The sequence below is a fragment of the Oreochromis niloticus genome, linkage group LG20 (assembly GCF_001858045.2).
Source record: "Oreochromis niloticus isolate F11D_XX linkage group LG20, O_niloticus_UMD_NMBU, whole genome shotgun sequence".
Taxonomy (NCBI): Eukaryota; Metazoa; Chordata; class Actinopteri; order Cichliformes; family Cichlidae; genus Oreochromis; species Oreochromis niloticus.
The window spans coordinates 26330561-26355958 of NC_031984.2; the positions used below are offsets into that span (position 1 = coordinate 26330561).

At 38.8% G+C, this 25398-nt stretch overlaps 1 protein-coding gene across 3 annotated transcripts in view; it reads left to right on the forward strand.

Annotated features, from left to right (window-relative positions):
- cep104 (centrosomal protein 104) overlaps positions 1-25346 on the forward strand; it is a 36261-nt gene extending 10915 nt beyond the window's left edge. For 2 of the 3 annotated variants that reach the window (XM_003455345.5, XM_005459875.3), the window contains 15 exons: positions 1354-1509; positions 1660-1887; positions 2706-2921; positions 4154-4321; positions 7680-7853; positions 11193-11369; positions 15603-15803; positions 16101-16196; positions 16451-16538; positions 17328-17400; positions 17641-17749; positions 17895-18033; positions 19413-19480; positions 21552-21639; positions 23856-25346. In XM_003455345.5, coding sequence (XP_003455393.1) covers positions 1354-1509; positions 1660-1887; positions 2706-2921; positions 4154-4321; positions 7680-7853; positions 11193-11369; positions 15603-15803; positions 16101-16196; positions 16451-16538; positions 17328-17400; positions 17641-17749; positions 17895-18033; positions 19413-19480; positions 21552-21639; positions 23856-23992 — 2118 coding nt within the window. In that variant the 3' untranslated portion in view covers positions 23993-25346. The remainder of the gene's footprint in view (positions 1-1353; positions 1510-1659; positions 1888-2705; positions 2922-4153; positions 4322-7679; positions 7854-11192; positions 11370-15602; positions 15804-16100; positions 16197-16450; positions 16539-17327; positions 17401-17640; positions 17750-17894; positions 18034-19412; positions 19481-21551; positions 21640-23855) is intronic. The other variant, XM_019349960.2, reaches the window with a different exon arrangement.
- The last annotated feature ends 52 nt before the right edge of the window (positions 25347-25398 follow it).

Below are 25398 nucleotides of genomic sequence, written 5' to 3' on the forward strand. Positions count from 1 at the left end.
ACCAGGAGTGGCACTGACCCTAGCCAAATGCAAAACTAGTGAAAAAACAGTCAGAAAAGATGAGGAGGAAAAAAAGTTGGTGTCTTTCACCTGTAAAACAATTCCTGTTCTGGGGATTGTTTCATTGTTGCCCCTCCACTGCACCTGTTGTTCATTTCAATAAGCCCAAAGCAGCTGCAACCTTTTAACAACCCCTTCTGCTACTTAACTGACCAAATCAATATCTCAGATTTTAAGAGACTTGATGCTGTACTTGCTGATTAAAAAGTGTTCCAGAGATCTCGGATGTTGTTCCTGGGATTTGCTGAAGCCACTCACCTAGCTTGGGAGTCACCGCACCTAGTGCTCCGATTACCACTGGGACCACTGTTACCTTCACACTCCACATCTTCTCGAGCTGTTCTCTGAGCCCTTGGTATTTCTCAAGCTTCTTATGTTCCTTCTTCCTGATGTTGCTGTCATTTGGAACTGCTACATCTATCACTACAGGCATCTTCTTCTGTTTGTCTACCACCACTATGTCCAGTTGGTTAGGCACATATATATTAATTGAATTGAATTGAAACAGCTCAGAGGTCATGAGACTGTTTCAGTTGGCAACAAATTAGCTACTGAATTTAATTCACTAGAATTTCTTCATTCACATGTTATGTGTCTGAGTTGCTGTCAGTTTTCCATCCTGTAAAACCTGTCATGTGACACCCATACTTTTCTTTTAGTAGTTCCATATTAGATGTTTGCCATGGCGAAGAAGAAAGTTTAAATCCTTTTTATGTTCATCTGAATTAAATTTTTGCAGTTTAAGCCATAGTTTTTTTTAAAATCAAGAGACAACAGCACAGTTAACCCAATAGTTTTTATTAATGTCAATAAAAAAGAAAGAAAGAAAAGAAACAATGACAATGTTTTGACACATATACTGGTCCTCTCCTGAGAACGTAATTTTTGGATGTGGTGAGAATGGACAATAAAAGGGTTTTTAACCTGCTAACTCCGTAATGTAAAGTGCTTATGTTGTGTGTTATTTGTATGCATAAATTGACATAAATTTTATCTCTTAAATTGTTCTCATCTGTTCAAGCTTGCAGTGTAGAGTCACAGTGTAGCTGCAGGGCTGCTTTTACCTCCATATTCTAAGGAGCTTGGAAAGAAAAGCGTCTGGACTTCTTGAGTTGCTTGAAGACGTTTCACCTGATCCTTAGTACTGAAGAAGCTTCTCGGATGAGAGGTGAAACGTCTTCAAGCAACTCAAGAAGTCCAGACGCTTTTCTTTCCAAGCTCCTTAGTCTACGATGACCTGGATGACTGAGAACCTTCACAGACATATTACCTCCATATTCTTGGCACTTCCAGGTCGGGGAGCGTTTGGCTAGATATGATGTGGAGAAGCAATGTGCGATTGAAAAGGAAGACTATGATCTGGCCAAAAAGAAGAAGGAGCTGATGGAGGAGTACAGGAAGAGTGTGTACCAGCAGCTGGAAGTACACAACCTGCTGGATATGACAATGGTATGTCAACAGCCACTGGTTTGGTAGCAGCGAGTTGGGCTGTTATTGTTTTGTAAAAGATAGAGGAAAATATGCGGGGGAAATCTTGTGTTATTCATGGCTCTTTTGATCTAAAATGATCTCTGTTATTCTGTGTTTCCATGTCACCAGGTGACGAGGGCAGCAGAATCCACCCTGGCCCAGTACCCTCCTCCTGTTATGTCTTCTCCAGGTCGTTCTTCAGTCTATACCAAGCCTCTTGTATCCACAGACACAATCAGCAAGGGGAAAAAACCAAACATTCATAAAAATCAACAATTAGCTGAAGAAACCATCACGTCCACCCTGGGCAGCCAGCCTGACACACCTTGTACACCTGCTGCTGTACTCAAAATCGATGTAAGCACCTTCCTGTATCAAATGTGTTTAGATATTATAGAATCTAAGCATGAAACATCTCCACCTTAAGCATACTTTACAATCAAAACAGTAGTAGCTTATCTAGTGCTTATTTAGTTTTGATTAGATGGGATCTTCAGTGATGATAAGCCCAGAATTTTTTTTGTTGATCCAGTTGTACACATTGTTCTTGTTCGCATGAATTTCTGTGTTATTATTGAAAAAAATATTAGGAAAGTACCTTAAGAAAAAGTCTCCTGTGTAGTGTTGAAACTCAGGGCACACAGGGAGATTATGACCGGTGGGGTCCTTTGTGCTTTACTCACCACCTACTAAGACTAGCCCTAGTGCAGGTTTAGGTTTCACTATTTAATTAAAAGCGTGCAACAGTTGGCTGACTCCAGCGGCTCCCAACCTGGCCTCAAGGCAGGGCTTTGAGCCTTGCACTAGGCAGCAGTGTGCCAGTTGGCCCAGGGGCACGGGAGACAGTACTCTGCTCGGCTGGCTGGAAGTTTGGCTTGAACAGAGAGGGTTCAGTATTCATTGTCATCTTTATGTTGAGTGATTGACCTTTTCACTAGTCGAATGTTAGTGAAAGCTAGTGAAAGGGCAGAGGTGATCAATTTTTCAAAAGTATTTCTCAGGAGGAAAAATGCAGTTCAGTTTTCTCTAACCTTTCCATCTCTAATTTTGGATGCTGAGACATTAAACAGTATACCAAAACCAAAACAATGTAGTAAGAAACTATAATATACATTATATTTTCTTCATTATGTGGTGTCAATATTTTTTCAGTTTCTGCTTTCTTCTGGTGACAGGTTACCAGTGTGCCTTACGACGAGAGGCCGCTGCCAGCCCTTCAGAGGAAAGATCGGCCACTGGAGGCCACTCAGAGCTCTGCGGAGGAGCACTCCCCAATATCAGAAGTGCAAAGGACTCCACAGAGCATGGAAATGAGTGGAGAGCCAGAACCCCTGACAGAGAAGGTGCAGAGAGAGGCTGGTCTTCCAATAGATGTCTTTGGAGAAAGCCTGGTAAGAAAACATAAACATATGTGAAACAAACGGCCAGCTAAGCCAACGATAGCTGTTAACTTTCCTCTGTGTTTATATTTCGACATGCCAGGATCTCAGTGGGCCTCTGGGAGTGACTACACTCATAAGCACAATTTCTCTTTGTGTAGCAAAGGCATTGAGCTTTTTTTTGACACAAATCAGTTGCTTCTGTTTTCAACAATTTTGGCAAAAAAACATGGGTATTGTCCTCGGGGACATACCAAAATGAACAAAAGTAGTTTAAAAAAGTGTTTTTTATTGTTATTGTGTTTTACTGGTTGATGTTAACCCTAGAACACTATCACTATAAATAGTAACACAATCACTAATGCCGGGTGATTTTTACCCGATATAATATAACCAATAAAAAGTAATCAAATATATCAAAATATGACAACACATGACAAATTAGAGTGGTCTTCTTTTACTTTGAACTGTGCCATGTCTAACAAAATGAAAAAAAACCCTCCTAAAACAAAATAATGACTCTGGAAAGCTGGTCTTTGGTCCACCCATTCCTGGGAAATTTGAGACTTCCCTGGTGAAGGCACAGGCTCCTCGACACGCAGACAGCTGCAAGAGAGAGAAATCATGTAAATGTATTTGCTCGGGTGTAAATCACCCGGCGATAGTGTTCTAGGGTTAAGCCAGTTCCAAGGTCACAGTGGGTGTATGAAGTCAGTCACAGTCACAGTGTATTTCAAAAACTGAGAAGAAAAACCAACCTAGAGCATCACATCATTTTATGTCGTTGGAGTACTTTACTTTCTTACTGTCAGTGCAAAAGTACAACCTGTCAGCTTCTGGTGTTTAGTCAGTTTTGTAAGTAGCCCAGTCAGAGAGAAAACTCAACTAACTGTTGCTCTATTTTTAACATTGGATAATGTAAGTAGGTACCTACTCCTTGAGTAGTATTACAAGGGGGGGAAATCTGAACTCTTTTGAAAACACTTAAATAGCTTATTTCATACAGATGCTATTAGCACACTAACTATAATTATAGTTCATCACTGTAAGAATGACCATGCAACAAATAGCTGGCATTTCCTTTTAAAAGGTTGTTTTAATTGAATAAATGAATGTCTTTGGAGTATTTGCTGCATTTAAATCTCACAGCATATGCCACTCTCTTTTTCCACATGCTACAATACCTATGTAACTATTATGTATATTCTCATCCTCTTGGTAAATCTGCTGCCCTTCACTTCCAGGTGGCGGGGGCATATTCTAAAACCTGGTGCTACAGAGTGGATGCCCTGCTTTCTGTGTATAAGAAGCTTTTGGAGGTCTCTCCCACCACCCCCAAGGAAGAGCTGAGGAACATGATAAGAGCTGCTATCTTCCTCGTCAAAAAAGCCCTCTTGGATAAAGTCACATCTGTGAGTCATTTACTCAAAAGAAATTAATCTTAACATGAAAATAAGCCCAATTAACACATACTAAATAGGTTTCGAGCAGTGCTAACATACGTGTTGTTAAAAATCAGCACCCGCTTATACAGCCACCCCCTGAACAATGTTCCCCCTGTACCACGTGGAGCCTCAGTTCTTTCTCCCAGAGCTAGCTTCTTTAAACAAATAGTGTTGACAAGGATGGCTTTGTAATCCTTCTGCATGGAATGGTAAAAAGGCATGAAAAGGGCTTTGGTGCAATAACTCTGCTAGTTTATTTTCCTAGTCACTTTGATGCACAGAATACATTAAGATGTTAACTGGTTAATATACTGCGTAGAAATGGGCCTGTTTAATTCACGTTTAACAAACTTGGTTTCTATTAAATATTATTATATCCTGGTTCTGAATCTAACCTTGGGTTGCAGAAATCTTGTAAGAGCAGGTTTATTGATGTAGGAAGATGTCAAGAGATTTATTCTAAATGGCACTTCTTCAGCTGAGAGTCTAAGAGTGAAGACACACACACGCTGCAGGTTTTACTTGCAAGGGCGGTCACAGAGCGCTCACATCAGAGTGGGGGCCCTGTGAAGTGCGCGCTCTGTTCTTGCACTTGTCTTTATTTATACACAAGAAAATTGAATACATTTGTTCAGTGACGTGAGCGTGTGTGTGTGTGTGTGTGTGTGTGTGTGTGTGTGTGTGTGCGAGGTCAGAATTGCTTGTTCGACTTCTTACTATCACTGTGGGAAGACTCAGATACAAATATCAGAACACGTTTTATAAAGAACAGTCAGTCCTAAACAAGAAAAAGATCATCATGCAGCATTCTATCACAAGTAAACTTATATCATTAAAAGCTTATACTGACTACTCAGTACAATTTTCCCTTAACAGAAGAACCTTTCATTTTAGCAAAAAGATTATATTCGAGTGCCATGTAAGCCATGTCATGAATTTTGCTATCATTTATTTATTACTTCCAATCTTGTCCTGTGCTTTCAGTTTTGTGTGTATCTGTGGGTGTGTATGAGTCCTTCGGGCCAGCCAAACAGAGCAGTGATGCAAGAGAAACACTAGCCAAAATTTGAGAACCCCCCTCTGATTAACATTTTTTGAGAAAAGTGAAGAACAGAAACTCATAACAGAAATTCATAGGTTTAATATAGACATACTATTACAATCTAAATCCACCCAGTAAACACTGCACTCCACAAATATTGGTAATTTATTTGAGAAACATAGTAAGGCCAAGGAAATGTCTGTTTCAACAGAAGTGTGTGTTTTTTTTAATTAACTGCTAATAGTGATATTTAATCAAAAACGAAATGTGGCACTGTTTCAGGGAAATGCCACGTGCCATTTTTTGTACATGTACAATTACAGTAAAGGCCTATTCTATTTTTTTTTTCTATTTTAAACAGGCTTATAAATAAACAGTATAAGAGTTATTGCCAAGAAGGATTGTTACAACAAAGATAATTAATAAGACATACATTCGCATACTTTTTGTCCTAAATTTATATACGATTTGTATATGCTAAATAGACACTGGCACTCACAGTGCCCAGGCAATATTTATGCAAAGTCTAAAAGATCTAATACAACGTTCTAAAATGTTCAAATGTCGTTCATATAATTTGTAAGCAGCGAAGTATTTAAATCCAGTTTGTTCAGCTTTGAATAAGGTGAACGGCTAATTTTAGAAACCAGACATTCAAATGTTAGCAGATGTAAGCAAATCTTTGCAGTAGAGCCTATGGTAAATAAACATACAATGCTGCTCTTTTCTCTTAGATAGGGAGTGCCATCACACTTTTTATTAATTCAATTCAATTCAATTCAATTGTATTTATATAGCGCCAAATCACAACAAAAGTCGCCTCAAGGCGCTTTATATTGTACAGTAGATAGCACAATAATAAATACAGAGAAAAACCCAACAATCATATGACCCCCTATGAGCAAGCACTTTGGCGACAGTGGGAAGGAAAAACTCCCTTTTAACAGGAAGAAACCTCCGGCAGAACCAGGCTCAGGGAGGGGCGGGGCCATCTGCTGCGACCGGTTGGGGTGAGAGAAATTACAATGCAGTGTCACCATAAACAAGTAGAGACAACATTTTTTTTACTGTATAGTGATTTTATGGAGAAGAGAAAGAGCATTAAAAAGTGTTACTGATGATGAAGGGTTGGAATATGAACCAAAGGCTCTTTACTCTTACCTGAACTTGTGAATAGATCACACTCGGTTCAGATCCAGTTCAGCTCTCCCAGCTTATGATCGATTAGATGTTTTTGGAAATGTATCAAAAGCAGACTGTAGTTTTGCAATAGTCAGTGGCATTTTTTTTTTTTTTAAATCTTAATAAGCATAATAGTTAATGCATACTAGCTCTGCTGCTATAGGTAGCAGAGATAGTATATGGCATCCCTGGATCAGACTGGATCCCTGTGGAACACCTATAGTTACAAACAATGGACTAACCTGAAAAATCTGAAGACTCCTGTTTGAGTTCTATGAGAAAGACTGCTATAAAAACGATTAATGGACTGTTCATGTAAACTGACTGAGCATAACTTTTCAATCAGAATGCCATGATCTGCTGAATCAAATGCTTATGTTAAGTGTACGAAAAGTGTAGCGCAACACTGATGATTATTAAGGTTTGCTGTACTGTTCACAGTTCTACTGTTCACTCACAGTTCAGCCCTTATAAAGGAATCTAAGGGCTTCTGATAAGCAGGGCATTTTTGAGATGGGACGTCGATTATTTAGGCCATTAGGGTCAACTTTTTTGTGTAATGGGAGGACCTGTGTAACGTTTCAGATTTTTTTAAATTTTACCTGTTGCAAGGGATAAATTACAAATGTATGAGCAGCGATTAGGTCTTTATCTTTGACCTACCGAAGTACATACACTAGTGCAAAATGCAAACTTTCATGACTTTTAAAATGTCAATCATACTGACTATTTATTAATTGAACATATAAATCTGATCAAAATTGACTTTAAATTAAATTTAATCTTCCATTACCTTTACTTTGCAAGTTGACAAGCTTAATTTGGAATATTTTTTCTTTTACAGACTTAATTTGTGGCTTTTCTTCTTCTTCATGAGGATTCTAGCATCAGTGTCTCTCTCAGACCTCTTTAACATATGTTTAAAAAAGAGCAAGAGAAACATTATCAAATATAGATGTTAATAACCCTTTCTCCTCGTTAACTGGTGGGAGGCGATAGGTCCATACAGAGATATATGAGTACATATGGTGCAACCATTGTAGTAAGATTTTAGAAAAAGCACCAAGTTTTAAGTTTCATTACAAAAGGATCTTGCTTTAGGTTCTCCATGCCTCGCTGAAGCTGCTGCGGCTAATGCTAAGCCAGCTGATCCCAGGTGTAGGGCTGGGCCAAGCTGAGGTGACCCACTGCTTGGAGCAGACCCTTTGTAACCTGCTGGCCAGGACTGGAGACTCCACTACTCGCGTTCGGGCCACAGTTTCTGCCTTCATACAGGTATTGTAACACACTGGTACAGTTAGACTCAACATCATTCATCAACCTTTTGGTCTTTTGTGTTACCCTGCTCTCTCCTTTTTATTGTGTGTTTGCTAAGTGAAAACCTTTTTTATGATGTTAGAAAAACCAACTGACCTATGATTGATTCAAACAAAAAAAGTCACCTTTCCACAGGATGAACCGGTGAACTCGGGGAAAAAAGAATGCCAACAGTAACAACCTTTGGCAGGCATAGTTTTACACAGTTTTTACACCAGAGGAATGTCCTATTCTTGTCTGGTATGAGATTGTAGCTGCTCAACAGCGAAGCTAGAAGTCACACAGAGATTTCTACAGATTCCCAGAATCTTTTGATGAGTCATGTCACATTATTCCCATGCTTGTCTTGTTGGTAGGTTACTGGTAAATTCCAAGTTTTGCTTTGATATCCAACTAAACACAACAATGGTAGAGTGAGCCAGCACTAAAATATTCTGCAGCAGGAGTAGCATGTGGCTGTGTTGAAACGTCACATCATGAGTTAGGTTATGCTTTTTCCATTTATAATTACGGTACATAAAGAAAATATGGCAGTCTAACGTTATAGCTGGGATTTGTTAAAGCTAAACAGCTTTCCCTGTTAAGTACTAAATTTCCCACGCAGTGACAATGACACAAATTGGTAACAGTCTTAGCTTATTTCTCATTTAGGCAGCCACCATGAGTCTGCATTCCAAGTTATCTTCAAATTAGTATTAATAAATACTACACTGTAATCAAAGACACTGAAGAGTTCCAACATGTGCCAAATTCAATCCAACTTTCCTCCCAGTGCTCCTCCAAAAATTATTACTTTTGTGTGATGCCTCTGTATATCTGGATTGAGGCACCAGTTTTAGCAGAATATGCTGCGTCATCTCCCTAAAACTAGATTGGTTGTTCCAAAGTACTGAGAGTATTCCCTCAATATTCTCTGCTCTTTGTGCATAAACATCCAGGCTCCTTATTCCGGTGTAAAAATGAACAAATGATGTTTTCTAAGAATGTCACTTTAAAGTTGGGGCTAAATCCTGGTAAATATATCAAAATGCTTCTTAAAATAATTATTATGTATCCCCTTAAGTAGAAATACTATCAGGAGTATGGAAGAGGACTTCTATGAAACTTAAACTGAGGAGAAAAAAAGGAAGGGCAAAGTGGTAAAACATCATAGCAACACTTAGATCCAGTAAGTCCAGATCATTTTTCTAAGCATTGGAAACTCCAGCCATGACTAATGTGTTCAATATTTCTAAAGGCATTCATAAAAAAAGACAATGGGCAAAGCAGTTTCATGTATATTTAATGTAAGGTGTGGTGACTGATTGTGGACTTGAAGCATGCACTATGTAGCGCGCAGGACAACATTCCTTCTTACAGGTTCTTGGTAGCTCCTGGCTTGGCTTTGAGATGCAAGCTGTGCATGTATTTATTGGTTTGTTTGTTTATAAACCTGGTTGATGTAGACATGGATGGAGAGACCTGAACTATTCATGTGGTGATGATTTGACATTAACGTATAAACTTGCATTACATAATATTAGTGGTCAGGAAATGAGTAGAAACTACTAAGCTCCGTGTGTACACGTCAGCAGTGCTTAAACAAGGAGCAAAGTTATTATTGCAAGACTAAGAAATGGAAACAGTGATGCAGTGATAAATCAGGTGTGTCTGATGGCAGCACTGTTCAAGGAAAGTATTGCAGTGTTTTCACAGGTTCATTATTAAACTGATTAATTGCTACATATACTCAGGGTACATGCACTGACATGTAAATCGACAACTGTTAAGATAGGTGTGTGTGCTCAAATGGAGACTAAACGATGGCTTACAAGTTATATTAAAAGAGATCTCCCTGACATTAAATCATTCGTATAACTAGACCACATCTGAAGAGAGAAGATTCTTTGGTTAGCTCACGGTTAGCTTTTTCTAATTGTACTGTCATGAACATTTAAATTAGGCCTGTAAAGGCTGAATAATCTATCTCTTGTTTATTTATTTATTTATTTATTGCTTTGTTGTTCATTTTTTCTGAGCAGTGCATGGTCTGAGCTTGTGGTGACTTTGCTGGGAATATTGTGGCATTGTGTTAACACACCCGAATGCTCCAGATCAACAAACCACCAAAATATCTGGCTTTATCGAGGTGCTCTCACTTTCTGATGATGATGTTAATCAGTTAGTCATTAAATGCCTTTGATTAGCTGCACCGGACACTTAGCCTCTTGTTATGGAAGCAGCAAGAGTGTATTTTACACAAGAGTGCACAGAGTCTTGTAAATCACCCACTGAATGACAGCAAGTATTACTGGTTAAAGAAAACTTGCCTTCTTTTAGGTGCTAGAATGAGTTACTTGCAAATGCAAAGCAATCTTTGGCAAATTTGAATGTGCAAAGCAGTCAATTATAGATAAATATAATTATGGGCAGTTTTGCATTTAAGATAGCTAGAAACAGAAGGCGAGTAAGGAAGTGTCTTGAGGTGTTGCAACAAACTGCACAACCCTCAGACATATTCCAGACACTGAAGTCACCACTTGTGTGATTTCATTACTAAAGTGGAGTGGTATAGGAGGTATAATTTGTGCTCTTTACTGGTGCAAGATAACAAACAAGATAACAAACAAGATAACAAAACAGAATGCAGCACAATAATCATTTGATGTCAGTTATTCAGTTTTCTCTGTAATTCAACTATAAAATTCTCTTTATTGCACAACCCCGCTTTCACTTGGACTTCTGGGTTGAGAGAAGAAAATGTTTCTTGGCTGCTGGGTGGACAGATGACGTACACTGTACATTTGTGTATTTGGTTAGTCAAATTTGTTCCTGTGTGCTCATGGATGGGTGTGTGTTGAGTAAGAAAGGGTGGGTGCCCTTTCCCTCAGTAGCTCACAGACTTAAGTTCGCAGCCCCTCTATCTGCTGGATTGTGTTCAGAGCTTGACTCAGGGACTGATTGAATGCTTCTTTGTGTGTCGAGAGCCAGTCGCACACTTCTTTCCTGCGTGTCTTCCTATATTTCCGACATACATTCCAATCACCTGATGTGGTTAAAACAATGACAGGGTTTTCTAAGACCCTTCTTCAGTTTTACTCCGATTGTAAGCTTGTATTTTCTGTCATGACTTGTGCCTATGCCAGAGGCCAGTGTTGAATGACAAATTACCACGTGCAGCAACACAAGCATACACTGTAATTTGTTTGAGGTATATAGCACTTGCATTACTTCATTTGCAGGTGCAAGTCTACAAATACATCGCATGATTTACACCCTCGTAAAACTTGCTGTCTATTTCTCTTGTTCCTCATGTAGGAAATTGCTGTTCTGAAGGATGTCAGGGCCCTGCAGATGATCCCCGGTGAGCTGGTTAAACCTTTCAAATCCAACTTTCCCTCTCGCCTGGCTGAGAGTCGGGCTGAGCTAGTTGAGAAACTGCTCATTGAACTTGGTACAGAGAACTCTGGCTTCACCCTGGAAAATGTCATGACGGTAAACAACCTGAACCATAATAAATATGTTTGGTGTGATATTTATGCCATTTATAAATATGAATGTGTACTAATGTGTTTTCTTTGGGTGTACAATTAAATAAAACCTACTATGTTTAAATCATTAGGCAGTGTTACGATCCACAGTTAATGCCTTCCTGGAAAAAGCGACTACAGCATGATATGTGCTATATAAACTATATAAAATATGGAAATCTGTGTCATTCCACTTCAAAGTAGAAAAGGAAAAGGAAAGATCCTATAAGCTGACTTTCTGTTCAGTAATTGTGGTGCAACTTTACAGAAAGGCAGCAGTCCCTCCCAGGCCTTCTGTGGCCATTCATTTACGTAAACAGGCCCTCAGTAATGTCCAGTCAGCTGAGTCAATGTTGTCACTGCTGGCACCCTCTTTAACGTCTCCTGCACTCCTTTGGTTTCCAGCAGTGACCTAATATCTATGTGCAAACTATCCAACTGTTAAACTGAAGCAGGCCAACAAACTGTCTCGTACTGCTCTCTGAAACCTTTTTGAGAACCAGTACATGTAACGCTGCTGGCTTTAGTCATTTGTTCAGACATGCGTCACTTTCAAATTAATGTTATTCTCAATTTTATTAACTTATTCCGGCAACAGTAAAAGAACGCCACAGTCTTGCAGTATTACAGTATGTGCTGTTCGTGTAGATTTAACAGTATGTCAAGGGACACATATAACATGAGGTCAGTTTTATTAATTTAGCTAAAGGATTTCTGTTGAGGAAAACTCAGAATATGAACAAGGTATTTAGTGATTTACTTTTTCTGTGTGCACCTCGTGGTAAAGGCTCACAAACTGTGTACAAATTCAGAATTTGTGATGTATGTGTACATCACTGCTGGTGCAGAAATGTGAAAGATTCCTGACTTATAGCAGGTGTCTCATTCCAAAAGCTTTTTTCTTCCCTCGTGTCATTATTATCATGTTTCTCCAAGACATCCTGGTCTTTTAAATTAGCTGAGCGAGTCAAGATGCGAGAGAGAAAAGCATGCATTTGCAATCTGGTGCTTTTCCACACATTGACTTCAGAAGGTAACCAGTGTGTACATTTAGATATGAAGCGTAAAGGTTAAGGTGCGTAATTTTTAACCACTCCTACTTTACCCCCCACTCCCAATTCAGCCCTAGTCTTGAGCAAATTGTTAGGTTTGCCCTCTGAGTTTTGAGTTGAAGCCAAAGCCACATAGGTGGAACTGCACGGACTGTGTTTGCATGCTTGGGCATGCTTGCATAGCTCCTGACCCTTTTTTGTATTGACTGCCACATGTGTTTGCTTGGAAAATATTTTTCTGCCTGAATTGAGATGTAACAGGACCGCTGCGCTTCTTTCCTGACTGTCACACTTTGCACTTTCATGTAAAACACGAGCAGACAGCATGTTTAAACTGAAAGTCAATGAGGAATGAATGAATTGCCAGTTATTTTTATTACTTAGTTGCCTTGTCCCCGATGTTTCCCCTCGATATCCTTTCATCCACCTTGCTAATCAGATTTAGAGCTATTTTACCTGCAGACTTCTTCTTGTTAACTTCGGGCACTTTTAACATACCATCATTAGAGAAATTGCAACAGAGGTGTTGATATTTCTCATGGTGAAGACAGAAAAATAGAATTGGTTTGGCTTAGTTTCAGTCTGATACATAACAATAAGTAATGCAACTTTTATTTTGAAAGAATAGAGTGTTCAGGTTGGCTGCTTGAATTATCCCTGTTGCGCAAACACAGAACTGCTACACTCTTCCTGAGGGTACAAAAGCATACATGACGCAGCACAAACGACAAAGCACAAAGAGCTGAGCCCGTATCGTCATTGTGGTGACTGCACATGTGAGCGTTCCTTGCAATACTGTACTTTCCCATGTTATCGTATTTCTGTCACACTTAGGGATAAAGATCCGAATGATACTGCAAAACATACATAGCTTATCTATGTTCATTTGATTTGCTCTAGCAGCTAGGTAAATTACTGAATTGACTGAATCCATCAGATAAAGCACCTAAAATGTTTTTTTTCCCTTTAAAAAGACACGAGCACAAGCGCTCAATTCATGTAAAGGATGAACTAATGACAGTTGAATGTCAAGGTCATTTTCAGTCGGGAAAAACCCCAGATACTGATTATGACAGACTTTGAAGTGATGCGATTTTACATGCAAAAGGTCAACTTCACTGTTGTAGTAGTTCAGAATACTTTTTAAAGGCTACAACTCAGGAGCAGAAAACACGTTCATGGAAATCCTCGTTCTTGGAAGTTCAATTCAATTCTGTTACATAAGTACAGCGTAAAATGTGAGATTTAATGAAATCTAGTCAAATGAAATTCACATGAAATTCAGTAGCGTTTTACTCAGAATTTTATTTCATGTTTATTGAGCGTGAAGAATCATTTTTTGGAGTGTGAGCACATTTCACATTTGGTCTGATAATAAATTACAAAACTTTTTAATCCGCATATAATATTTCCATTCAAAGCCTTCCATAAATAATAGTGTTAACCACACCTTCAAATGTTTTCAGTCTTTAGATAGTAATTCTAGTTTATCATGTCTTTTGGCTGCTGTGACTGTCTCCCTCGACAGCTCAGCTACGGTTTGGCTAACATATTTCCTTTTCCTTCCACTGTTACTAGGGGGATCTACTCCGAGGTGGAAGCCAGAGTGAAAAAAGGGGGTGATTGAATTTCCTATAATTAAAATGAGAACTGGTTGGAAGATACAACAGAGAATAATGGCATGCTGTCCCTGAGCCGGTTGAGCAAGGGATGGGTGGCCTTTACCTCTCAATGTTAATGTCCTCCACTGGCAGGATGGCCTTTCTATTGTCCCTCTCTTCACAGCAATTATGCTGGATAATAAGTTCATTTTATGTCATGAGTGTCACTCCTCTGAAAGGACTCTCAACAACGTTGTACATAAAGCTAAACTGGACATAAATTGGATACTGTAGAGTGTAAGTAAATATGGATGTAGCTTAACACATCCGTGACATTTCTAAGAAAAACAAAGGGTGCGTATCTCCTGAGGTGGCTTTGAAATGCTAAAAACGTTTAAAGATAGATGACGGAATCTGTTGGAGATATCGATCGAACAAGTTCTCTTTAGTTTGTTAAAGAATTTGGTTTTCCAAATCAGATGAGTTTTTCATTTATTTTTTTTAGTGAATACATTTAGATGGCATTTAGAAGTATGTGGAATTCTGGTCCATCCCAGCTGTAGACAGATTCTCAAGGTTGTTGTCTAGTAAATACATCTTTTTTTTATTAAATATTTATCAACTGCAGCAGATTACATTATAAAGGTTTCAAGGTAGAAGGAAAGGGGTAATGCACGAAGTCTTTTTGGTTCTTAGATGTGATATGTTCCCAAAGAAATCAGGTTTGAAACAGTTAACAAGGTAAGCTTGTAGAAGGTCAGTAATCTGATTTTAAATGATTTTCTCATAGCCCAGGTCTGTCTGTTCATCCATCCATTCACTGTCTTCCGCACTTACAAATATGCAAACACTGTCCTGTAGTGTTTTGCATGTAGACTGTATATAAAAGATGGATGCACTGTTTTAAGGACATTTTGATACCTAATTTTCACCAGTTTCATATTTTTCTTTCTTTTTTAACCAAAAACGACCATATTCAGGTTACATCTAATGCTAGCAGGCTTGGTTTATTAAGCTGCATCCACTGACTGTATGTTCTAAGTAACAAGTAAATAAAATGCTAGGATTTCACTCGTCTAAATGATAGCTCGTTGGACTGGATGTACTAAACTGCAGATTGTTGTTGCTGTGTGGTACTTTTAGTATTTCTGGAAATCTGGTATGTCTTTAAACAAAAACATTCACCATCCAAATCTATATTATATATGGTTCATGGTGCCAGTCTGTAAGCATGTTGATAGCTGACGTTAGCCATTTTAAATAGTGTACAGTCTGGACTGTTTTGAGCACTTTGCTGTTGGCTTTTTGTTTTTAGCTTGGAAAAATGCAGCTTAAAGATTTTTCATGTAGTTTTTCAAACCCTAATTGTAACTGTGACATCAGTACATAAATGGACTGATGTGCGTTGCTCAAGTGATGATCCCTAATTGATCCCTAAATATTTCAGTCTCAGTTTTTTATATTTTTTTTTGGCATATTTTGGATTAGAAATTGAATAATAATAAACCTTTTCATGTTTGTGGAAACCCTGTTGTTCCCTGTTAGTTCTGTACAGCGGCATTGGAGCACAGCGCATCAACAGTTCGAGAGCTGGCAGTGCGAATCATCTTATCCGTGTACCAAAAGGAGCGTAGTGCCGTCCTAAGCTACCTTCCACCCAACGATGCTGCAGTGCGAAAGAACTTCCTCTACAAAAACCTCTTTGATGGCTTTGCCAAGATTGATGGAAAGCTGGTAGAGACTCAGGCAAGTGTTTCTATTCCCCATTGCTGGTATTTAATTTTTATCTTAAAAAAAGAATGTTAAAACTACCCCAGAATTTGAATGGCTGTGTAAAATAGCACCTAAAGCCCCAGTCTGATGAGCTTTAGCTGTGTGTAACTTTAATTCTAGACCTTAATAACAAGAGATGCCATAAGTAAGAAATGAAGGGTAATAATGTGTGAATAGCTAACAATTATAGAATGAAAATGAGTGGATAGAAGGTAAGCATGGTAGAAAATTGAATATGAAATGGGCTAATGGCATGCCACCTTCTCCCAGACTTTAAAGAAAGGTGGGGGTCAGCTGGACAGACAGAAGGAGAAGGAGGAGATCCACTCTCTTCAGGAGCAGCTGGCTGCCTTAAAAGAGATCACAGTACGTAGAACTGTCATCAGTCTGCAATGACATCACATCTCATAACAGCTGTTAATTTCCATTTATGACTCCAGACTGACTTTTTACCTCGTAGGTGGTCACACACACAAAGTAATTCACATGTGAATAACACTTAAACATTATAGCCTCACTTTATGCCCTGTCTCAGTTAAAAGCAAATGATTGCATGTCTCTTTTTGGAACTTTGCTTTCTGACGTCTATTCTTATATATATATTTTGTCTGCTTGTGAAGGAGAGAGGCAATGAAAGCACCAAAGGACAAACAGCCAAGCGAGAAGTTCACAAAGCTGAGAAAGAGTCCCAGAAAGCTGGCAAAGGAAGTATGTACATACACAAATCACACCTCAGTTCCTACTCGCATCATCAGGTCTGAGGCAAAGCAAAAAAGGGATATCTGTTTCTGTGTGCTGACAAGGATGTGCCGATAAGCTCAGTGTTTTGAAATAGGCCCTGCTCATATGCATATGCAAACGGCAGTTGGAAAGGTGTTTTCAAGTCACAGCTCAACAGAAGGGTAACTGTAATTTACCTGACCCCCCCCCCCCCCCCCCCCAGCAATTTTGACCAAAGAACAATTTTCAGGACTTTGCGGGGATTGAAATTTGATTTCCATTTATGTGGTATACTGTGTACCATAAAACTAAGATAATCAGATCAATGGTCTTATCGATATGAGAGCTTAAAAATGAAAAGAAAAAGTGTTTATATTCAAGTTTATTATTATATTTGCAAAAAAGACATCATATAACAACAGTATACAGACGGTGACCTCAGCATTTATAATCTAATACTTATAAAATTGACAGATTTTGAGACCTTGAAGTGTGTGTCTCACACACTAGGCTAAATTATGTATGATCTATTACCCCAGTATTTCAGCTGTGCCTTTAGATACAGAAATAATGGTGCAAAAGACTGATATCAGCATGAGTGAGCAATAACTTTGCTTGTATAGCTTTAAAGTTTGACAGGTAGGGTTGGTTAAAGTGTGTATAAATACAAAGGTCTGTTAATAGAATAATACATCAGTCATGCAAAGTCTAAATTACAATATGGGTTTTGATTCAGTAGTGCTGGCTGTTGCAGTTAACTATCATATTTGTTTCCAGCTGTCACAAAAGGGTCCCAGAACAAGATGATTGGCAGTGGTGATTTCCAACAATCAATCAACTGTCTGGACAAGTAAGTTACTCGAAATCCTGTGATGACCTTTAAAACATTAGTAATATAATCATCCTTTATGGCTATTTAAGACATATATGATTCAAATGGCCTTTATTTTTGAGAGTTTTAGTTTTTGGTGTGTATTCACTGCTTTTTCCAGTCGAGGTATTCATTTATCTTTCATTCTGTGTTCAGTAATTGTGCTTTGATAGTAAACTTTGGTACCATTTGATCCTCTGACTTTACACTCTGTTGTAGCTTGTGTATATTCTGCGGTAAAAAAGACGAGTCTTTCACAGAAGAAGGATTGGACCTTCACTACTGGAAACATTGTCCGATGTTGCGGCGCTGCGACGAATGTCGACAGGTAAACTGCTCATTTTTTATTTATTTTTCTCACTAGGTTTTCGTTTCTGTTGTAGACCTGAAGTCAAAGAGTTAGATCAAGCTGCTGAATGTATCTGTGCTGCATTACTGAGGTGATTGAGTATATCTTTGCATTGTGTTCACAGGTAGTTGAAATAGCCAGCCTTACAGAGCACCTACTGGGTGAATGTGAAAACAGGTCCAAATTCAGCCAGTGCCCGCTCTGCTCAGAGGCTGTGGCCACCGAGGACCTGACTCACCACGCTCAGGGTCCTGGTTGCAATCGTGAGTTCTCTCTGCTTTTCCACGCAACAGGAAACTGACTCATTTTTTATTTTTCTCTGTTATCATTTTCATTATTAGGGGGGAGAATGGTAGGCAGGAATGATTGTGAGAGCTTGGTGTGCGCATGATAGGTCTCACTTATATAAGTATTATTGAGAAAAAAACTGTACATAACAGCGAATGACAATTTTATAAAATCAAAACTGAACCAGTGAATATCCAATAATAGTAATAAAGCAGCACTTCCACAATATATAATGCAGCTATTTTTTAATATTTAGTAATTCAAGGTTTGATCTACATGAAATAATAAACTGGGAAGAAAAAAAAACATTTGCATTCTAAAAACATGTCATTTTCCTAACCTTGTATATTACCCTGTATTTGTTAGTCAGGTGTTAGCCAGGCGACAGGAGATGAGGACTAATAATAATAATAACTAATACACACTAAAGGAAGATTTCTACTGAGCAGCATGCTCTCTGTAAATGTACTATTTATTTATTTATATCATTATTTACATTTTTAAGTCTGTAATCCTGGAGCAAACTAGCATGCAAATAAAGCCTCGGCTATTTGGCTGCATATCATTTGGAGTGAATGATCAGTCTGACTCGTAGGCCTGCAGATATCAGGTCTGCAAAGCAGCCAGCTCCACAGCTTCCTTGCTTTTTTTGTTTGTTTGTTTTTTACAGTTTTACAGTGACTTAGCTATTTAGTTATCCTTTAGTTACGTTTCTCTTAATCCATGTCTGTGTAGGGATTTTCCCTTCCTTATTTTACCACAAAAATTTCCTCACCCAGATTTCAGCATTTTATTAGTTTCAGAAGGCACACTTCCTGAAATAATGATTAATTATTCTCTTATAGATAAACCTGCTTCCCCTCGTGTACTTTTCCTCCTTGTTTAACTTGATTTTCTCTGATTTTCTTCCACTGACTTTGGTTTAGCACCCTGTGGTTGTACATTTCCTTGATTACGTTTGACTCAAATTATTGAACCGTTCTGTCTGAGAGTTTGTAACCTCTATTTCATAGTTGGGTATCGTTGCTGCATCACATTTACTTCTGTTCACAAAGCCAGCATCTTCAATATTCTGCAATAAAACACTGCAAGGCTTACACTACTTCTCCATCAGCAGCCATATGTTCCATGAATAATTGACACCGGCAAGCCTTTTGTTTACAGTAGTTCCTGTTGGTTAGGCAGATAAACTAAACTTTCTCTTGTGCATAAGCATACGTTTGCCATAATAGACCCAGTGCTGAAAGCTGTGTTTTGTTTGAAGCAGCTTTCTTTCAGTACTGTAAATTCATTTATGGGAACTTTTCTGTAATTCTGTAAGAACTGACTTGAAGGTGTCGTCTTTGTGTTTCAGCCCCCGTTTTGGGTAAAGGCTCCAACCACTGTCCTCTGTGTCACAGCAACTTCACGCCCGGAGAGGAGGTGAGACTGTGTATTTGCACAAGTCAGTTAGTTAATTATAAATAATGGCAACATGTTTCACCATTGATTTATTGGCATATGGAAATGTCTTCTTTGTCAGAAGCAGAAGTAGAGATGCTTCACATATAATAAAACAGTGAAACCTTTCACAAACAAGTGAGGCTTTGGCAGCAAACAGGTGTTGAAGTAAAGCACAGCTAATGTTGACCTTTAAGGGCTTCAAAGAGGGCAAAGCCTTTGTTCTTAATGGGCTGTTTCATTGAGAAGATGAAGAAAGTACAATTGCATTCCTCACATTCCTGCTAGTCTCAGAAGAACTAAAGACAAAAGATTCTGATTAGCTACTTATAGATAAAACTTAACCGGATACAGATTATTCCGTTTAATTCATTTCTTTTGTATACGACCAAATCACAACAACAGTCACTGCAAAGCTGCAAGTTATATTGTAAGGTAAACAATAATACAGAGAAACCCCAACACTCAGATGACTCCCATAGGGCAAGTACTTGGCAACAGTGGGAAGAAAATAACTCCCTTTTCCCAGGAAGTAACCTCCGGCAGAACCAGGCTTAGGGAAGGGCGAGAGGAGGGAGACAAAACAGAGATACCCTGTGGACGAGAACCAGAGATTAATGATAACTGTAGCGTGGTTTAGAAACACATTCACACATGGACAATGAACACATCTCATCTTCCTACCATTGCAAAATAGACCACATTTTATTTTCAAATGGGAAATATAATCAAACCTTGAATACACATTTGAATAGAAATTGTTGAATGTAATATAAACACAGGGATAATAGTTTTGTGTCATCTTTAACAAGCAGTGCTCATATTTCAGTGCTTTTGGAGTCTCACAGCCAGCCATGCTTCTCTTTAGTGTGTCTGGGAAGCTGAAAGTGGATACGGAGCGAACAAGATTCTCTGTCTCACAAGGAGACGTAACGCTTGGTTCTCCGTTTCATTCATCTTTCGTTCTGGTTTGTGTCTTTGTGGGGCCTAATGAATCATGCAACTCATGTTTCAGAGAGACAATCTTCCTGCACGTGTGCTCGCCCCGCCTGCCTCAGTTAGCAGCAACATTGTTGAGACACTTAATAGACCAGGGCATAAAGACCTAAAGGTGTGACTGTTGGGGAAAGTTTGTGGATGTCATATATTACTTAATGTCCCTTGGCAGAATCTGTAGAGCAGATGTTTAATTTTTTCCGAGGAAAAAAAAGGAAACGAGACTAAAGCAAAGTTGTAAACATAATGTAGTAATGGTCCTTTTTATATATGGATAAATGCAACAGTTTGACTCAATCACCCACTGTTTACAAATATCCTTTCCTTTCATTAATATTCTATGTAGAAAAGCACATTGCCAAAGGATGATGCTTCACTGCACACTACAGTGACTACCTTCCCTCCTCAGTACATACTGACAGTCTGAGGTCAAAGTAAAAAGAGACAAAGTAGATCTCTAAATGAAATGGAATTACTAGAATGAGGAAAGATGTCTAAGAGGTTTCAGAGTTTTCACTAAATATTTTTTAACTATAATAATATTAATGACAAAAGTACAGCTTGCTTGTCAGGTGTATTTAATAATATCCATTTAGTCCTGTTGGTATGACAAAATATGGGTTAAGAACGATTCAAAAACAACAAAGAATCACAAGAATAATTATTGATTTAACTTCTTAATCCTTAAAAATCACTTGCAGCCTAAACAAAACATGAGATATAGAATATACACATCATTTTTTCCAACTTTATGGTAACACGTGCAAAGTATTATTGAGCCTTTCCTGCGATGCGTTTATGCTCTCACTAAACGTTTGACTCAATGCATGCAGTTTCTCACTTCACGCTCTCACACAAGGGAGAAAAAACTCACAGAAAGTTGCACTCTCTTTGCTGGAGGAGAGGCTGTAAGCCCAATGAAAGACTGCAGTGTTAGTAGGTAGGGAGGGCAGCCATTCAGGCCTTGACTGGGCCTACAGTAACCCCGTGGTTGTCGCAGTCGTGAAAGTGCCTGGGAGAGGAGCAAACTCACTGAGCTACTTTGTCCCTGTTCCAGGCCTGGAAGGCTCACCTCATGGGCAGAGAGGGCTGTAAACAAAACTCACGCAGGACTGCGGCATCCCAAAGAACCCAGCCAGCACAAGGTAAAGCATTCATACACATCCTGATTTAAAAAAAAAATATTTTAAGCCACTTTCCCAATGCTTACTGTGACAGGTACAGAGCGCACCCACGCTCAGCAGTTTTCCACTGTGGTTTTGTCCCCCAGTTAATAAAATGATGTATGTAAAAAAAATAGTGACAGATTAATTTGGAGTCTAGTGTAATGGGCTTTAGTGTATCATTTACATCCTTCGGCATGTTACTACCACCAAATGACCATCGTGAGAATAACTTGAAACGTATCAGGACCTGCTCTGAAAAACGTTGTTTCATAAATTGACTTTTTTTTCCAGTTCATCTTCATGTTTTCATTCTCACTGGTTGATTTGAAATTCTTTCCAGCTCACATATGGAAAAGTGGCGTATAGGTGCATTACTGGTTTATAGCACAAACAATAAGTGTTTGATCTAATCATAATGACATCACCATGTTATGCTGACATCACGAAACCTTTTTGTTTATACTGGCCTTTCTAGTATTGCAGGTTTCTTTGTTCAGTCTCCTGAACAATTTATTCTTGTCCTCTGTGGAGGGCACGAGTCTGAGAACTTTTATGTAATCTACGATGTCTTCTGCTAAGAGGAAATCCTGTACTATCTGCTGACGACTCATTTGTCGGGGCTGGGCTGACAGGTGTTTTACAGATATTATGATTCTGTTTCTAAAAATCTAATTGTTTCTTTAATTTAAGTTTGTTACTTTGGTTTAGTGAGAATTTTAGAAATGTGCTGTAATTTTACTCTTTCCAAAACAAAACTTTGATTCAGTGTCTTTTGTGGTGGAGGACAAGGTGAGACGGAAAGGATTGTACTCAAAATTGTGCAACGTAGCGCTGTCACGAGATGAAGTGGAGGAGGGCCAGGCATTAGAGTGGGAAGGTGAAAGCTCAAAGGAGGATACACCAGCTTTTGAAGAGCCTGGGCAATGATAAAACGATCACATTTACTGTACATTTACATAATACATATTATTTGATGTAGGGCTTTGAGGTTTTGGGGTATAATAATTCCTAGACCGTGCAATAAGAATACACACACACAGAGATCAAAAGTTTGATTTCTTCTTTGACCCTGTTGATCAATATGATTAATAATATATATCCTAAAAGTGCATTAAACTGTAGCTCCCCTGTCGTTATCAGTTCAATATTTAAACAATACTTACATTTTGCAGCATGTAGCATTAAACAGGAAAACAGGATGATGCTAACCATTATCACCAAGATAGCTGGTCCTCTGAATACATCAAACAGACAATAATGAACCAGGTTTTAGAAAAAAATTAATATTAGATCATCACAAAGGGAGTTGCTAGTTTCTGACGGTAGGATTGTAACATAAAACATTATTCAGCATATTTGTGTTAATGACTCGGATAAGCTAGGATACAGTTTTACTGGTTCCTTCAACGCTCTTTCTTACATAATACTTCTTACATAATACCTAAAGTCCATAATGGACTTCAGGTACTTTCATTTTTCTGCTGCTTAGCCTCCTCAAATACTGGCATATCATCCTCTGAGCTTTCACCTTCTTGGTCTAACGTCTGTCTCTCCTCCACATCATCTCCTGACAGCACTAAGAGTGACTCCCCTTCCACGATTCTGAATCCTGCCTGCCTTACTCAGCTCTTCCATGATCATTCTTAATGCCTTATAGATTTGAGTTAGTATTATGTATGCATTTAGAGAGTTAAACTATCTGGAATTATGTGTTAAAATGATCTCATAGTTTCTTATTTCAGGCCTGTAGAACAAGTGAACAAAATGCCAGGGTGTGCCTCATAAGTGATGAGGGTGATCTACTCCCTTTGCAGCTGCACTTGGAAAACCCCAGAGACTATTTTGATGGTCATCACACCACGTCTTTATGTGTAAATGCTGATGTGTCAAAACCGGTTGCTAAGGGTAAAGAGGAGAGGGTCAGATTTTTTCTTTATGGGGGAAAGAGTTTATATTCATCAGAAGATAGAAGACAGAAGACGAAAAAAAAATTGCCACTGCACCTTCCTTTCAGACACGAAATTTAAATTATCTGGGAACTAAAATCAAAATATCCAAGTAATTTTTAGGCTGGGTCTCGGGAGGTTAATGACAAAGTGCATGCAAGAATATAAAGGCTCCCTGCTTTAATGTTCCTCTAGCAGTTTACTGTAAAGTACCATTTTGTTTGTGCATATGTGTTTTGGTGTTTCCAGGCAGAGCTTTCGGTGGAACCAAGCTAAAGCAGGTCTGGTCATATGGAGCCCGAGCCAGAGCCAGACCCATGGGCAGGGGCAGCCGAATCCCATCACTGGCTCCTTTAGCCAGAGGGTATCCACCAGGGAAGCGTTAAAGCTGGTCTGAAGAAGCCCAGAGACGTCCCCTCACACTTCAACAGGAGAAAGCCAACAGTACCAGACGACCCCACCCACTCCCTTATTTCCACATTCGGGCACTTTTGAGACGTTTCAGATGTATTCACTGACATATGCAATATATTTAAAGCCATTATTACTTTATGATTGAAGCCATTAATATATTTAAAGTCTTATAAGATCACAGAATTACAACACGGTGTTTTACCCATTGTTGAGAGGATGACGTAAATTCTAATCCTGTTATGTGCGACAAAGTTCACACAGAACAGAAAATTCTTTTCACTACACGTCAAGCCTCTAGCCTCTCACACACCTGTCTAGTAAACATAGGCACACAGCGTGCTGTTTGCTGAAATCCCCTTATACGATTTGTTGGTTTTGAGGCTTTTTTTTTCACTGCCATTTAGAGCATCATTACAGAGGAATTGTACAGCTTTAACGGGTAGTTCCTCACTGTTGGACTGCACTTCCCAACTGTGACTTTGTGTGACTCACAAGATAGATTTTAAACAGAGTTTGTGTAAAGGTAAAGCAGCAGTGCACAGGGTGATATAACTTTAGGCTTCAGCTTTAGGTTGTCTTTTAGAAATTGAGCCCTTATAATGCAACCAGTGTAGTGAGGTTTTATGATTAGTTTCTGAGTGGTTATCTGCAGCTTGTAATTTATACATCCTTAAACTACAGTACAGGCTCTCGCTTATAAACGTGCTATCTCCACGATTTTCTCACACCTAAAAACAAACAAACAAATAAGTGTAGCACATAAACATTTATTTGATCCTAACCTTCAAATTGTAGAGCTGGAAGAGGCCAAACCTCTTGGAGTATGTAGAACTTCACTCCTTGACTAACATGGCTTATGGCCTTCATCTTTGTATGTGTGCAAATGTGCTAGTGCAAGTTTGGACCTTTTAAGATTTCATCCTCTGATCCATGCACACTGCAGATAACTAGCTGTCCCATGGAACTCCACCCAGCTTCTACACACTGTAAGGATTGGCAAATTTATGCTCCACATCACAACTAAAATCAACCGTTTCTTGTGTTGAATCGGCCTATACCCAATGAATGGGTTGAGAAACTTCTATGGGTAACCGTTGCAGTTTCAGTAAAAATTTATCTAGTTGCTGCATCCCTTCAGAAGACGATGACTCATACCTTCTTGCACACCCAGTAACAGGAGGAGGAACGAGGTCACAGTTTAGTTACAAGCAGAAGATGTTCTTTGCTTTGAGGGAAGCTTTGCTGTCGACTCCACAGTTAGCCAACTGTTTACATATTTGCTTTCCTTTTATACATATTCTATATAGAAATAGCACTTTTGCCAAAGGATGATGTTTTACTGCTGAATTTCTAGCACACTACAGTGACTTACTTCCCT